This window comes from Octopus bimaculoides, chromosome 2 (genome assembly GCF_001194135.2).
Source record: "Octopus bimaculoides isolate UCB-OBI-ISO-001 chromosome 2, ASM119413v2, whole genome shotgun sequence".
NCBI lineage: Eukaryota > Metazoa > Mollusca > Cephalopoda > Octopoda > Octopodidae > Octopus > Octopus bimaculoides.
Genome location: NC_068982.1, coordinates 87,231,447 through 87,244,710, shown reverse-complemented (window position 1 = coordinate 87,244,710; position 13,264 = coordinate 87,231,447). Strand labels below are relative to the sequence as shown.

At 37.6% G+C, this 13,264-nt stretch overlaps 1 protein-coding gene and 1 long non-coding RNA gene across 2 annotated transcripts; one reads left to right on the top strand and one right to left on the bottom strand.

Annotated features, from left to right (window-relative positions):
• Positions 1–4,489: 4,489 nt before the first annotated feature.
• On the bottom strand, positions 4,490–8,147 carry LOC128251578 (uncharacterized). Its single transcript, XR_008267177.1, has 3 exons — positions 8,051–8,147; positions 6,839–7,056; positions 4,490–5,420 (listed from the first exon to the last, which is right to left on the bottom strand). It is a non-coding gene; the product is annotated as an uncharacterized LOC128251578 (long non-coding RNA).
• Positions 8,148–8,213: 66 nt separating this feature from the next.
• Positions 8,214–10,958, top strand: LOC106875821 (glycogen phosphorylase, brain form-like). Its single transcript, XM_052978412.1, has one exon. It carries the CDS (start codon positions 8,381–8,383, stop codon positions 10,874–10,876), a length of 2,496 nt encoding a protein of 831 aa, XP_052834372.1. The 5' UTR covers positions 8,214–8,380; the 3' UTR covers positions 10,877–10,958.
• The last annotated feature ends 2,306 nt before the right edge of the window (positions 10,959–13,264 follow it).

Here is a 13,264-nt window from a genome sequence, read left to right as displayed (position 1 = left end):
GCAGTTGTAGTAACGCCGTGCGCATGCGTAGTCTCACGCATGCGTGGAATTAAACAACCAAGCGTTCCCGCTCAATTCATTCTCTTTCTTGATGGCCAGCAATAGAGCATGGACGTGTTTAGTTGTCACTCTCCATCTTTCGGACTTACACTCGACAGCTCGCTTACATCTACATAACAACGTCCCAACAACTATGCTCACACACATAGAAGAGCTGTAACAACAAGAGCTAAAGATGTATATATTTACCACCTGAATAAATGTTGTTTAAGTTGATAGTCTGGAGTTCAGCGTTCCGTTATATATTTTTTAAATTTTATATAGGAAAGTCAGGTGTACATCTAATGATGTATAACCAACTTTCCTATACAGTAACATCATCACAGAAAAACAAGCAACTGGGAAGAAGGGAGTCTGGGGATGTGCTGAGTAATTGTTAATAAGCAAAACTGCAATGTCAGAGGAGCGGGAATATAGAAGGAACCAAATTTCAATGTGGTTTGACTACAAGAAAGCCTTTGACTCTGTTCCCCACTCATGGATGCTAGAAGCCCTTCAACTTGCTAAAGTTCCAGTGAGAATAGTCAAAGCCATAGCTGATCTGACTTCATCGTGACTTATCATCTTGAAATTAAACACAAGGAATGACTGTATTATCACTAATAGAATACAGTATTGTAGAGGCATACTCCAAGGGGACAGCCTCTCTGTGATGTTGTTTATACTTTCTGTAAACCCCTTGTCATTCATGTTAAGGAAATCTGAAGGATATCTCACTGGTTCATAAGGAAACAGAAATACCATAATTCCATACTGTTTCTTTGTGGATGACTTAAAACTATATGCAAAGAATATGCACGAGATGAAAAAGAGCCTCGACATGATTACAACATTCTCAAAGGATATAGGGCTGGAGTCTGATCAGGATAAAAGTTGTTATATGGTTGTGAAAAGAGGGAAAGCTATAAACCAGACAAGCAACATTTCCATCAATGACCTAACTGTTTCCCCTATATCTGATGAGGAATGTTACAGGTACCTAGGGGTGGATGAAAACGTACCTTACAATGTCACCTGTAGTAAAACATGTGTCACTAAAGAATATTACAGCCGAATAAAGAAAATTTGGACGTCTGCATTCAATAAAACGGTTGCCCACAATGTGTCTGCAGTGCCAGTACTCATACCAACATTTGAGCTGCTTGATTGGACGCTTGATGAGATCTGATTCATTGATGTGAAAACCCGGAAGATACTAACAAGCACATGTAATTTCCACATCAACAGTGAAGTAGACCTCCTTTACCTAAAACGAAAACAAGGCGGCAGAGGTTTGACATCGTTCCAAACTGCCTTTGAATTTTCCTTCGGCAACATCTTTTAACCACCAAGTGTCAAAGTGTATCTCTTGACCAAGTTTGCATACATGAGACTGATAACATCATAAGTCTTGGAATGCAGTTCCTTGAGCAGCATTCCTTCATTATCTGATAACCTTAAATACCTGCTCAAAGAAATCGCACGATTTTACCGCAACATATAATCAGATGAAAGGATGAGCGTATATGACCAGAAGACAATGCACGACTATGTTAGCAGAAAGCTCCGAGATGATAGTAACATTGATCATCAAAGCAGTCTATCATGGACTAACAACCGGATTACTAACTCCCACTTTGAGGGGGGGGGGTGCAATCTAGGAACAGGAAATATCAACCAAATACCCGATGCACAAAAGGAGCAGAGACGCAGGCAAAATATCAAAATATAATAACCAGGGCAGACTTTGTGTAGTTAACACCGAAGATATCACCCACATAATAAGCAGTTGTCCGAAAATATCATCACTACACTATATACCGAAGAGACATGATGCTGTAGCTAAGACACTGTATAATGAGATCCGTCAGAAGGATAACCTTAAAGCCAAAGAAAAAAGAACCCACAGTATGATAGAAGCTATAGTCACTTTGAATAAGAAGGAGTACTGATGGAATGTTCCAGTGAAAACCTTAATAAAACGTAAACATGATCGACCTGACATAGTGATTTAAGATAGAGAAAGGAAACCGTGTACAATTGTGGAAATCAGCTGCTCAGCGGATGTTAACATAAAGCTAAAAGGTCAACGAAAAACAAAGTACCTACGCTGAACTATTGAGAAATCTATAGTTATTTAACCCAGTTTACAAATTCAGGTTTATATTTGTAATTATTGGGGCACTGGGATAAATAGCAATTTTGAAAATTTATTAATAGTATCTAAATACAGAAAGTAATATAGATATTAATAGAGAAATGTATTGTATGAAAACTATAAAACATTTACAGAACTTCAATATATACAATGTTTTTAACTTTTTTCTTTGGAGCATATATGAAGAGTTTCTGTGGGTTTCCTATTCTGGAACAACCTACATACAATTGACCATGTGAGAACCAGCCATCTTCAAAGTGGAAACCGACAACCTGTAATGTTTGATTTTGGGACTTGTTAATGGTCATTACGTAACTGACTCTCACTGGGAATTGCAATCGTTTGAAATGAAAGGGGACATCTGTTGGTATTAACTATTCTAGGTATAAATACGATATCTCCCTTACCATATTCAGTGAGAATTTTTGCTTCGATAATGTGAGGCTGTAGTTCAGTTACAGCCATACCTGTACATTGCACAATCTTAGCTGATCTAAGATTCTGAGAAGCATGGTGACTGCGCCCTTCTTCAATTCAAGATTGTATGGCGGCATACCGGACGGTTCCAGACTGATGAGGAATTCAACAGGATAATGAACAGCATCGTCCACGTCAACAACTTTGTCGATAGGTTTATAGATATGGCTGTCTCCAGAGATCATTTGTAAGATTTTTGTTGATGGCATTTACTGTAATGTTTTAGGGGGCTAGGATTGTCTCACTTGTTTTTTCTTGCTAATCTCCTTTCTATCTGTCTTACATATTTTTCTCCAGAGAGAGAAAGAAGTAGAGATAGTAAGAGAGAAAGACACATTTACAACCAGAGAGAGAAGAAGAAGGAGGTAGTGAGAGAGATAGAGACACAGAGAGCGACATATAGACAGAGAGAAAGCAGAGGTCCGGCGGCGACTTAAAAAGAATAAATGTAAAGAAGTGCTTATGATAAAAACACAGAGAAAGTTAAAAGTGGACTGAGTGAAGTATTTTCCCACTCTGTAAAAAGCATTACAGTGAAATAGACAGTACCTGGATTGCTAGAAATAGGAGCCAATACACCACCAACTGCACCCCTACCCCATTCCGTTTTTGGAAAATAAGTGCACAGTTATCTGTGGAATGGTCAAATTAATTTAAATGACACGAAAAGCCTGAAATATTATTGATTTTATTTAGTGTTTTCAACGTACAAATAAACAAACTTTGCTTTTTATAAGGATATAATAGATAGATAACTTGAATAAGAATATATGAATTTCGTATGGGCAAAAAATGTTTAACCAAACGCGGGCGCAAGGAAACGTCAACTTGAAACTATCATAGATCGTTTAAACAAATCTGACGTAGCGGTCGCCTGCAAAATATTTAGAACTGCATATTTTCATGCCAAAAAATGATAGACCGGACCCTGACCATTTTGATTTGTTGCAATTGCAAGAATTGAATGTCGCAATCTGGAAACCGGATGACTATCTATTCACATGACAAAGGTGTCATTGTTCAGCAACTGATACACAAGCAAGAATAGTAAGATCCAAAGATGTCATAGTGAATCCAGTTTGGAAATTCTCTTAAAACTTCTCTCCAAATGCAAAGGTTCAAGGTATTTTAAAATTGCATTTAATGTACTGTATTGCTTATAGCGTGTGAAATCCTAAATAGCTACACATCACCATTATGAAGTAGGGTTTGTTATCGAAACTGATAAAAAAAAAAATGCTGCTTGCGTCTATAGTACAGTATAGGTATATGGTCCGTTTGTCATGATATCCCTCTGACAGTATGGGGCCAATTGTAAACAGAATTACATCATATTTTCATTAAATTTATGTAAAGGTCAGCTAGTCACTGATGTTGTCACTGACGTCCTTTGTGTTGAAGCTCCCACCTACACCACTTTCCATCTACCACTAAAATCAGTTTAATAAAATATTTACCTGAGCTTACATTGCCTTCCATAACAACTTTATAGGTTTGCTGCTCTTGCGTTGCTCCTCATATCCATCTGAAAAAAACACTTTCAAGCTGCGTATTTGCAATTCTTTTTTAGCACTACACCACTATCCGGCACAGGTATGAACGTGTAATAGAACGACCGTGCGAACCAAAGGAGATGGCGACGAAGTGGAAGATGACTCCTTTAAACACGTCGCACGGTCGAACACAAAAAACATGATATATGACATAAAATGGGCTCGCAATGAGAGATGCGAGCCAAGTGCCAGTAAAGGAACAAGAGAGTGACAGACAAGTTTATTAACATAGTAAAACTGAAGTGCCTGTGTGTGCGTGCATGCGGCATATATAAATAACACAATACATAAGTCAGGCCTTCGTGTGAACAAGAGTACGTATACAACAATATGAATGACGGACCGTCGTATAAGTAAGAGTGTGTGTACAATATGTGAGAGTACAATATGTGTGTATACAATAATGTGTGAATGAGAAATACGGAGCATTGAAAGAGTGTCTGTAACACAGTAGATAAGCGTCCTGAATGATAATAAAGAAAATACCAGTTCGTATAAGAGTTACACAAGAGATAGAATGTTCATACGCAGAAAGTTGTGGCCGGAGAGCAGAGCTGTGGTGTCACATGTTGTGTGTGTTGAGCGTCGATGCTGCGACCGGTTACCTGGTACAGAAGATTCTCGCAAGTTGGTTCTGACTGTTAACTTCGTGGTGGAAATAATCCACTCATACAGTGTCGAGATAAAACCGCGTTTGTCGTTGTTGGTGTGTACTCTGGTGGTGGTGTTGCTGGCGACGACATTGTGGTAGACAGTACATTGGTGGTGATGACATCGGCGCTAGAAACTGGCTGGTTGGTATGTGGTCAAACGACCAGACCTGAAAAGGTCTGTGGTCGCGACGACTGGCGTAGTTGGAGCAGGCTTATTTATAGATGAACAGGGGCTCACCGGAACAGCAGAAAAACACTCTTTCACGTGACCTTATCTGAAGGCCACGATTGGATGGTATGCACCCTGGCGCGAAACAGAACTGGTGATAATTGCCGCGCAAATAAGAACCAATCAGGGTGGTGGACACAAGGGTCCAAGGCAGCCGAAGGCTAGATGTTAGCCGCGTCGTTATCATTTGTGATTGAATGCCCGAGAGAGAGGTTTCACTACAAATGTCACAAATTCTCAATACCCCAATTTAAACGTGTCTGCCACTATACCCATTCTTGAAGTGCTAATGATAAAATCACATAGAATGGCTGGAAAAAGAATTTAGAGAAGGCAAGTATGTACGCAGAAGATAAATAGAGGGAAAGATAAATTTTAGGAAAATATTACCTGAAAAGAGGAAACTGAGTCAATATTGTAACAAAAACAGTAGATGTTCATAACAAACAGGCAAGTGCTTTCCCTTTTTTATGAATACACTCTAATGTATATTTGTTGAGTGACTAGTATTATCTTACTCAGTTTGGCCCTGTACAGGGTGTTCGAGCTAAATTTGACGATTTTTTTATGTCTCCTTTTTTCGAGAACATTTTGATGTATGGTGGGCAGTGAGCGGCATTGGAGAGCATGAACATTAAAGTTGGAATTGGCAAAAAGTTAGCTGAGATGGAGAACTAGAAGCCATCTGAATATTGGAAGAGTTACCTGTGACATCATGATTTGCATCGGGCGTCAAAATGCCAACGTTATGACTGCTGTTCAATGCTCTGTGTACACTGTAAAAGCTATAAGATATGATATGCATAGAGGCAACGGAGACTGCGAAGTCGTGACCAACTGGGACACAGCAGGCGTTCTGACTGTGCCCGCGCGTCGGAATTCATCCCCACACCTTTGAACAGAACCTTAGGTTATTTTCAGACGGCTATGTGAAGCTGCTGAAGACAGTGGTCAATCTCTGACCAGAGGGGGTTGCTGTTGGAAAGCCATATGTATAACAGCAGGATTCGGTTCCCATACCTCCTGAAAGATCATAAGTGGTTGTCAGAGAGTTTCTACCATTTCATCAGTCCCAATTTCTAGCTTCCTTATTCCTCCGATTATAATTTTAAAGATTACTGAGTGTGAAAGACACCAACCGCTCTGCCTACGACACCAAGGTCGAGCTGGGCCAAGATCAAGGTGTTCGAAGATCTTCCCAAGCATACAATGAGAAACGGAGTCGTCTTGAGACCGTAGTGGAAGCTGAGGGCGGTTAATGTGAGTAAACTGTTATCTCCCAGTTTAATCTAGTTGATATTTTTTAATGTATATTTTAAGATGGGATGTTGTGTTTTCTTTACCTTTTAAGCAAAATGTCAAGTTTAGCCCGAACACCCTCTATAATTTCAGCAACTGCATCGGATTAAAATTCCGTAAATTCAATGATGTTTTGCAATGTTGAAGGTATAAAGATGATGTGGTTAACGAAGAGTCGACAAAAGCACATTTTACTAACTAATTCGTCGATTTTGAATCTGAACACCATTTATGTGTTTTTGTCGGACTGTATCATCTTCAGAGACATTGATGCTAAGAATACAAGTGGCAGATGAGAAGAAAAGAAGTATTGTAACTCTGGGTGAAATCTGTTTTAGTTGATAGGGTGAATATCGAAAAAGCACTATTCAAAGATGGATTATACTGGGTTACATTCAGTTAAAGGGATGAAAATAATTTTTACCATTACCAGTAAAGTTCCGTAAATTCAATGATGTTTTGCAATGTTGAAGGTATAAAGATGATGTGGTTAACGAAGAGTCGACAAAAGCACAATTCACTGACTAATTCGTCAATTTTGAATCTGAATACCGTTTATGTGTTTTTCCGCTATTATACGATACTCGATCATCATAGAAGATGCGAAGAAGTGGGTATTTTGACGCTGACAAAACAGAATTCGAAGACCTGTTTACGAAAGAAATAATAAATTGAGGAGAAGATTAAGATGATTGTCGAACTATATCATCTTCAGAGGCATTGATGCTAAAAATACAAGTGGCAGATGAAAAGGAAAGAAGTACCGTAACTTTGGGTGACTTCAAACCCGCAGAAATGTCAATGGCATGATACAAATGTGAAATAAAAATTACCACCTAGAATTTATATACAATTAATTGCAGCCAGCATTCCCAGGTAAATTCGTACGTAACCCCAATAACTTCTTTAAGTGTCATATCTAGAATGTAGGACAAAGGCGATCATGTTCTGCCACAATTCTCTGTTCTTTGTTTTCTGTAGCAGTTCCAATTCCTGATGTTTAATGCCTCTTTGCAACCAGTTCATCAAGCTTGACATCCATATCATCCTTCTCCTTCGTTTACTTCTTTTCCCTCCAATCTTTCCGGTCATCGCTTACTTCTTCAGACCCTCTTTCCTTATCACATGACCGAAAAATCTCAGTTGTTTGGCCCTTATCTCAGGAAGCAGTTTCCTATTTACCGCAACCCGGGTCATCTCTTCTTCATTAGACACTTTATTTGTCTATGCTATCCTCAATATTTCCCTTAAGAACCACATTTCACAGCTCTCTAAGCACCTTCTCATTTCTGATGTTATAGACCAAGCTTTACAGAAGTACATAAACACAAGGTAGACATAGCAGTTCAATATACAGGTATTAGCCTTCATGCTCGGAATACGGTTTCTCAAAATGTTACACAATTTTGAGAATGTAGATTTTGCCTGCACTATTCGTGAATAGCCCCAACAGTGAAGTGAATTGACCAAGTATAAAACTGAAATAGAAACAATTTGCCAGTAGCAAATTTGAATTCACAGTCATATTACATATAAAATCCTGATTGCCTAAACAATCTACACTGGACCCTAAAATAAAGAAAACTGGATCATTATTGTATAGATGAATTATACGATTAAGTGACATTATCACATAATATACCTTAGGATTTTATATTTCCCACTTTAAAGTAGGAATCGAAGAGGTGGAGCCTTTAATTATTTTTTTTATTATAACGAAAGCTGAACATGTTTGCTTAAATAAAGGTAGAAAGCAGAATCTATATCCACCATTAATATTATGTCATAAAATGGTCATGCAAACCCGTGCAGTGACGTAATACAATGTAATTTATAGCCATGTTGAAAGTATCAAAAAAGAAACATCCTGACTTTACCGAGCTACATATTTCGAGTGTTTAGACAAAATCTAAAGGAAAAGAAACTCTAATAACAAAAGTATAATAGAAAACTTTAGTAAAAAAACAACAACATGCCTTTGCAACAGCAAATTACACTGTGTGGAATGACAGGGCTGGCAGACGAGATGAGTACAGAAAACATTAAAAAATCCTTCAATCGACATCTTCACTTCACATGTATGAAAGATAGAAATGTAGCCACCAGAAGAGATTATTATGTAGCCTTAGCCCATTCTGTTAAAGATCAACTTGTCGGACGTTGGATCAGAACTCAGCAATTTAATTATGATACTGATCCAAAAAGGGTTTATTATCTTTCTATGGAATTTTATATGGGAAAATTTTTAGAGAATGCCATGTTATGTCTTGGAAATATGTATTCTAACGAAGAAGCTTTGAGACAAATGAATCTGAAGTTGAGCAATCTCATAGAAATAGAAGAGGAGGCAGGATTAGGAAATGGTGGTCTTGGTCGATTAGCAGCTTGTTATATGGATTCCATGGCTACAGTTGGCGTAACAGGATATGGATACGGAATTCGTTATAATTATGGAATATTTACACAAAAAATCAACAATGGATGGCAATGTGAATCGGCAGATGAATGGTTAGAATACGGGAACCCATGGGAAAAATCCCGACCCGAACACCGAATTCCCGTTCGTTTTGGAGGAAGAGTGGAAGTTATAGAAGGTCGCTTTCAGTGGCTGGACACACACAATGTTATTGCAACACCTTATGATTATCCAATTCCTGGCTACAAGAACAACAGAGTAAATACTCTGCGATTGTGGTCAGCTAGATGTACCAAAGAATTTCAGCTGCAATTTTTCAATAACGGAGATTACATCAGAGCAGTTATAGAAAGAAACTTAGCTGAAAATATTTCTAGTGTTCTTTATCCAAATGACTCTTTCTTCGAAGGACAAGAATTGCGTCTCAAACAAGAATATTTTCTAGTAGCAGCAACTTTACAAGATATTATAAGAAGATTCAAAGCTGATAAATATGGAAGACAAAGAAGGGGAAGAGACATGTTTTATCAATTACCAGAAAAAGTAGCAATACAATTGAATGATACCCATCCTGGAATGGCAATACCAGAACTTATGAGAATACTTGTTGATGATGAATGCATGGACTGGGATGATGCATGGGATATTAGTTGCAATGTTTTTGCTTATACAAACCACACATTGATGCCAGAAGCTCTTGAACGGTGGCCAGTTACATTATTGGAAACATTACTTCCGAGACATCTGCAGCTTATTTACCATATCAATCATTTACATTTAGAAAAAGTTGCAAGAATTTGGCCGAATGATGATGATCGAATAAAGAGACTGTCCATATTCGAAGAAGAGCCTTACAAAAAAGTAAATATGGCTTACTTGTGTATAGTCGGTTCGCATGCAGTTAATGGCGTAGCCGCATTACACTCAAATTTACTAAAACAACAACTATTTAAAGACTTCTACGAGATGATGCCACACAAATTTCAAAATGTAACCAATGGAATATCACCAAGGCGGTGGATACTTCAGAGTAATCCATGTCTTGCAGATTTGATTTCGGGAAGAATTGGAGATGCGTGGATAACAGAGTTATGCCATTTAAGAGACCTTAGAAAATTTGAGCATGATGGCCATATTTTAAGGGATTTAATGGAAGTCAAAATGGAACACAAAAAAAGAATGGCAGAATATATAAAAGAGAAATATCTTATTAATATAAACATAGCATCGTTATTTGATGTCCATGTAAAACGTATACACGAATACAAACGCCAGCTACTGAACTGTCTTCATATAGTTACAAAATACTGTCGTATTAAATACGAAAAGAAATTTGTTGTTCCTCGTACCGTCATAATTGGTGGTAAAGCTGCTCCCGGCTACAGGATGGCTAAACTTATTATAAAGCTTATCAATAATGTTGCAAAGGTTATCAACAATGACGTTGATATAGGAAACAAACTTAAAGTAGTTTATTTGGAAAATTATTCTGTGTCTTTGGCTGAGAAAATTATACCTGCAACAGATCTTAGTGAACAGATTTCAACAGCTGGAACAGAAGCTTCTGGTACAGGAAACATGAAATTTATGGCCAATGGGGCATTAACAATAGGTACAATGGATGGTGCCAATGTCGAAATAGCTGAAGAAGTTGGAAAAACAAATATGTTTATTTTCGGTCTTTGCGTTGAAGAGGTTAATAATTTGAGATCATCCGGTTATACAGCATCACGCCATTATCATAGTAATGATGAGTTAAGAAGGGCAATGGACATGATTAAAGATGGCTACTTCAGTCCTGACAATCCCACTCTATTTATAGAAATCTTTGATAGTTTATACCACTGCGATCATTATTTGATTCTTGAAGATTATGAAGATTACATTAGAGCTCAAGATGATGTAGAAAATCTTTATAATAATACTAAAGAATGGCTAAAAAAATCCCTGTTGAACATAGCCTGTTGTGGAAAATTCTCAAGTGATCGAGCTATCAAAGAATATGCAGCTCACATATGGAGTGCTGACTTACTTCAAACAAAATTCTATTGATCTTAAATGATTGGTTTATATAAATGTTCATCATTTACAAAAGAATATTAATAAAGAAGTTAAATAAACTACTGTAAAATTATCTTTTTAGTTTTAATATCCAACAATTATTTCAATTGTAACACATTGATATTACTGATAATCATTTTATCAACTTAGAATTATGAAAAGCAATGTTAACCTCAGTGGCATTTCAACAAAAAGGATGGAAGAGTGAAACTAAAGGCTGCAAAATTCTCCATCACGAATATTTTAACGTTACCATCACTAGTCTTTTCTTTCCTTGATTTAAAAAGGGAAAAATATGACATACAATAAAAAGCAGATTAAAACGGTATTTTCAAAAACATTGCCAATCTATAACCAACTCTCTTCTTCTCTCTCTTTGTGTGTGTGTGTGTGTGTGTGTGTGTGTGTGTGTGTGTGTGTGTGTGCGTGCGTATTACACGCACTTACACACGAGAGCGCGCATGAGTGGTGTATAACCCCAAGCGTGAGTGTTAACCCTATTGAGTGTGGGAAATAAAAAAGGATTTGGAAAAAACAACCCTTTCGACAAATCAGATATTCTTGTAACCTGAATAGTTTAATGCTCGGAGTAAATTTAGCGACGATAGGGTCCACTTCATAAATAAAGTGGAGAAGAGTTGGGTAGTCCGTCCCTGTCGGCGCTTTTACAGGGACAGCACTTTTGAGTGGTGTGGAGTCGCAAACTCCGGGGCTACCTCGGGCGACACACACTCTAGCTACACTACTGGAAGACAGCGGATATATTTTCATGTTTAAACACTAAACTAGTCGTGGGACTACAGTCTGTTCTTCCTAGATTAGTTGTGAAGCTTATGCCAGCCAGTACCTACACATACCTGCATACATATGTGTACACACACACTCATACGTGTGTCCGTTCATGTATGCGTAAACTCACTCGTTGTCTAACCATCAACTCAACTAACCAACGACTTTAGTCTAAATAAACAAGAACCCCCAACTCGCAGGTCATGATAAGCAGAAATGTCTTCGCTGCATTTTTGGGACGAATTTAAATCGGTAAATTTCGATATTTTTAACCACAAATCCCTTATTTTTGTTCGGAAAAAAAGTGGAATCCCGGAATCATTGGGAATTTTTTTTTTTTCCGTTGAATGAATTACCTTTTTTTTTAGTCCGGAAAACGGGGTGGAGGAGGGGAGTGTTGAGAACCCTCGGACCCCCACCCCATTTTCAAATTTTTTTGCTGTTTCTTTCTTTACCCATAATTTTAGACGACATATTGCAGAAATACGTTTTCAAGATAGTGTGGATTACATTAGATTGAATATCCAAACTAGTTTGAAAAGAATACTGAAAAGAATAAGTGAAAATGCAGAGGTTATAGAAGTTAGTGGTAACGAAGTCTGTGGAGAGAGAAAGAATGATAAAGAAGTCATCTAGGAAAACACATAAGAAGTTGTGTATGTGTGTGGAACAAGTAAAAGTATAATATTAAACAAAATATCTTTTTCATACCTCTTAAAATCACTGGATAATTATATCCGTGATAATATATAATAATTCCAGATTGCAGAATAGATTTGAAAAACAAATCTCTCATATGTATTTCTGCGAAATGTTATCTAAAAATATGGGTAAAGAAAAACACAGCAAAGAATATTTGAAAATGGCGGGGGTGAAATTTCCGCGGGTTCTTCCCCCACTTTCTTTGTTTCCCGGATCAAAATATTGGGGTTTGTTGCATATTAGGAGATCATTATAATTCATTCAACGGAAAAAAAAAAATTTCCATTGATTCGGGATGCCCACCCCCAACCACTTTTCTGAACAAAAATAAGGGATCTGCAGCATATTAGGAGGTCAGGGCACTTGATTCCACGCAAAAAATCTAAGCTATTTTCTTAGTGAAAATCATGTGGGTAAATGTATTGAAATTTACTCTGATCAACAAAAAAGAAATTCGTACCCACCTGTAGATGTTTCCTGATGTCTGTAGGATTCTATATGCATATATAGTCCATCTGGTGTAACTTAGATTCCTAATATATTAAAGTGTCCAGAATATCAGATTTAGCTAAAATAAGTAGGAAGGTAGATAAAACACAAACCCCTTCAGGTAGATGGCCCTGCTCAATATGTAGAAAAGGAGTAGGTAGTAACTCTATAAGATGTACCCAGTGCAAGGTATGGACACATAAGAGGTGCAGCAATATCAAAGGCAGGTTAACTAGGAATTTAGTTTTTGTATGTGGCAGATGTTCAGGTGCAATAAACACTGTAAACAAACAGGAAACAACTTCTGTCTCATTCCAGGGAGAAAAACTAGAGGTAGTTCATAGCTTCCGCTATCTGGGTGACCAAGTTAGTAGTGGCGGTAGGTGCGCTGAAAGTGTA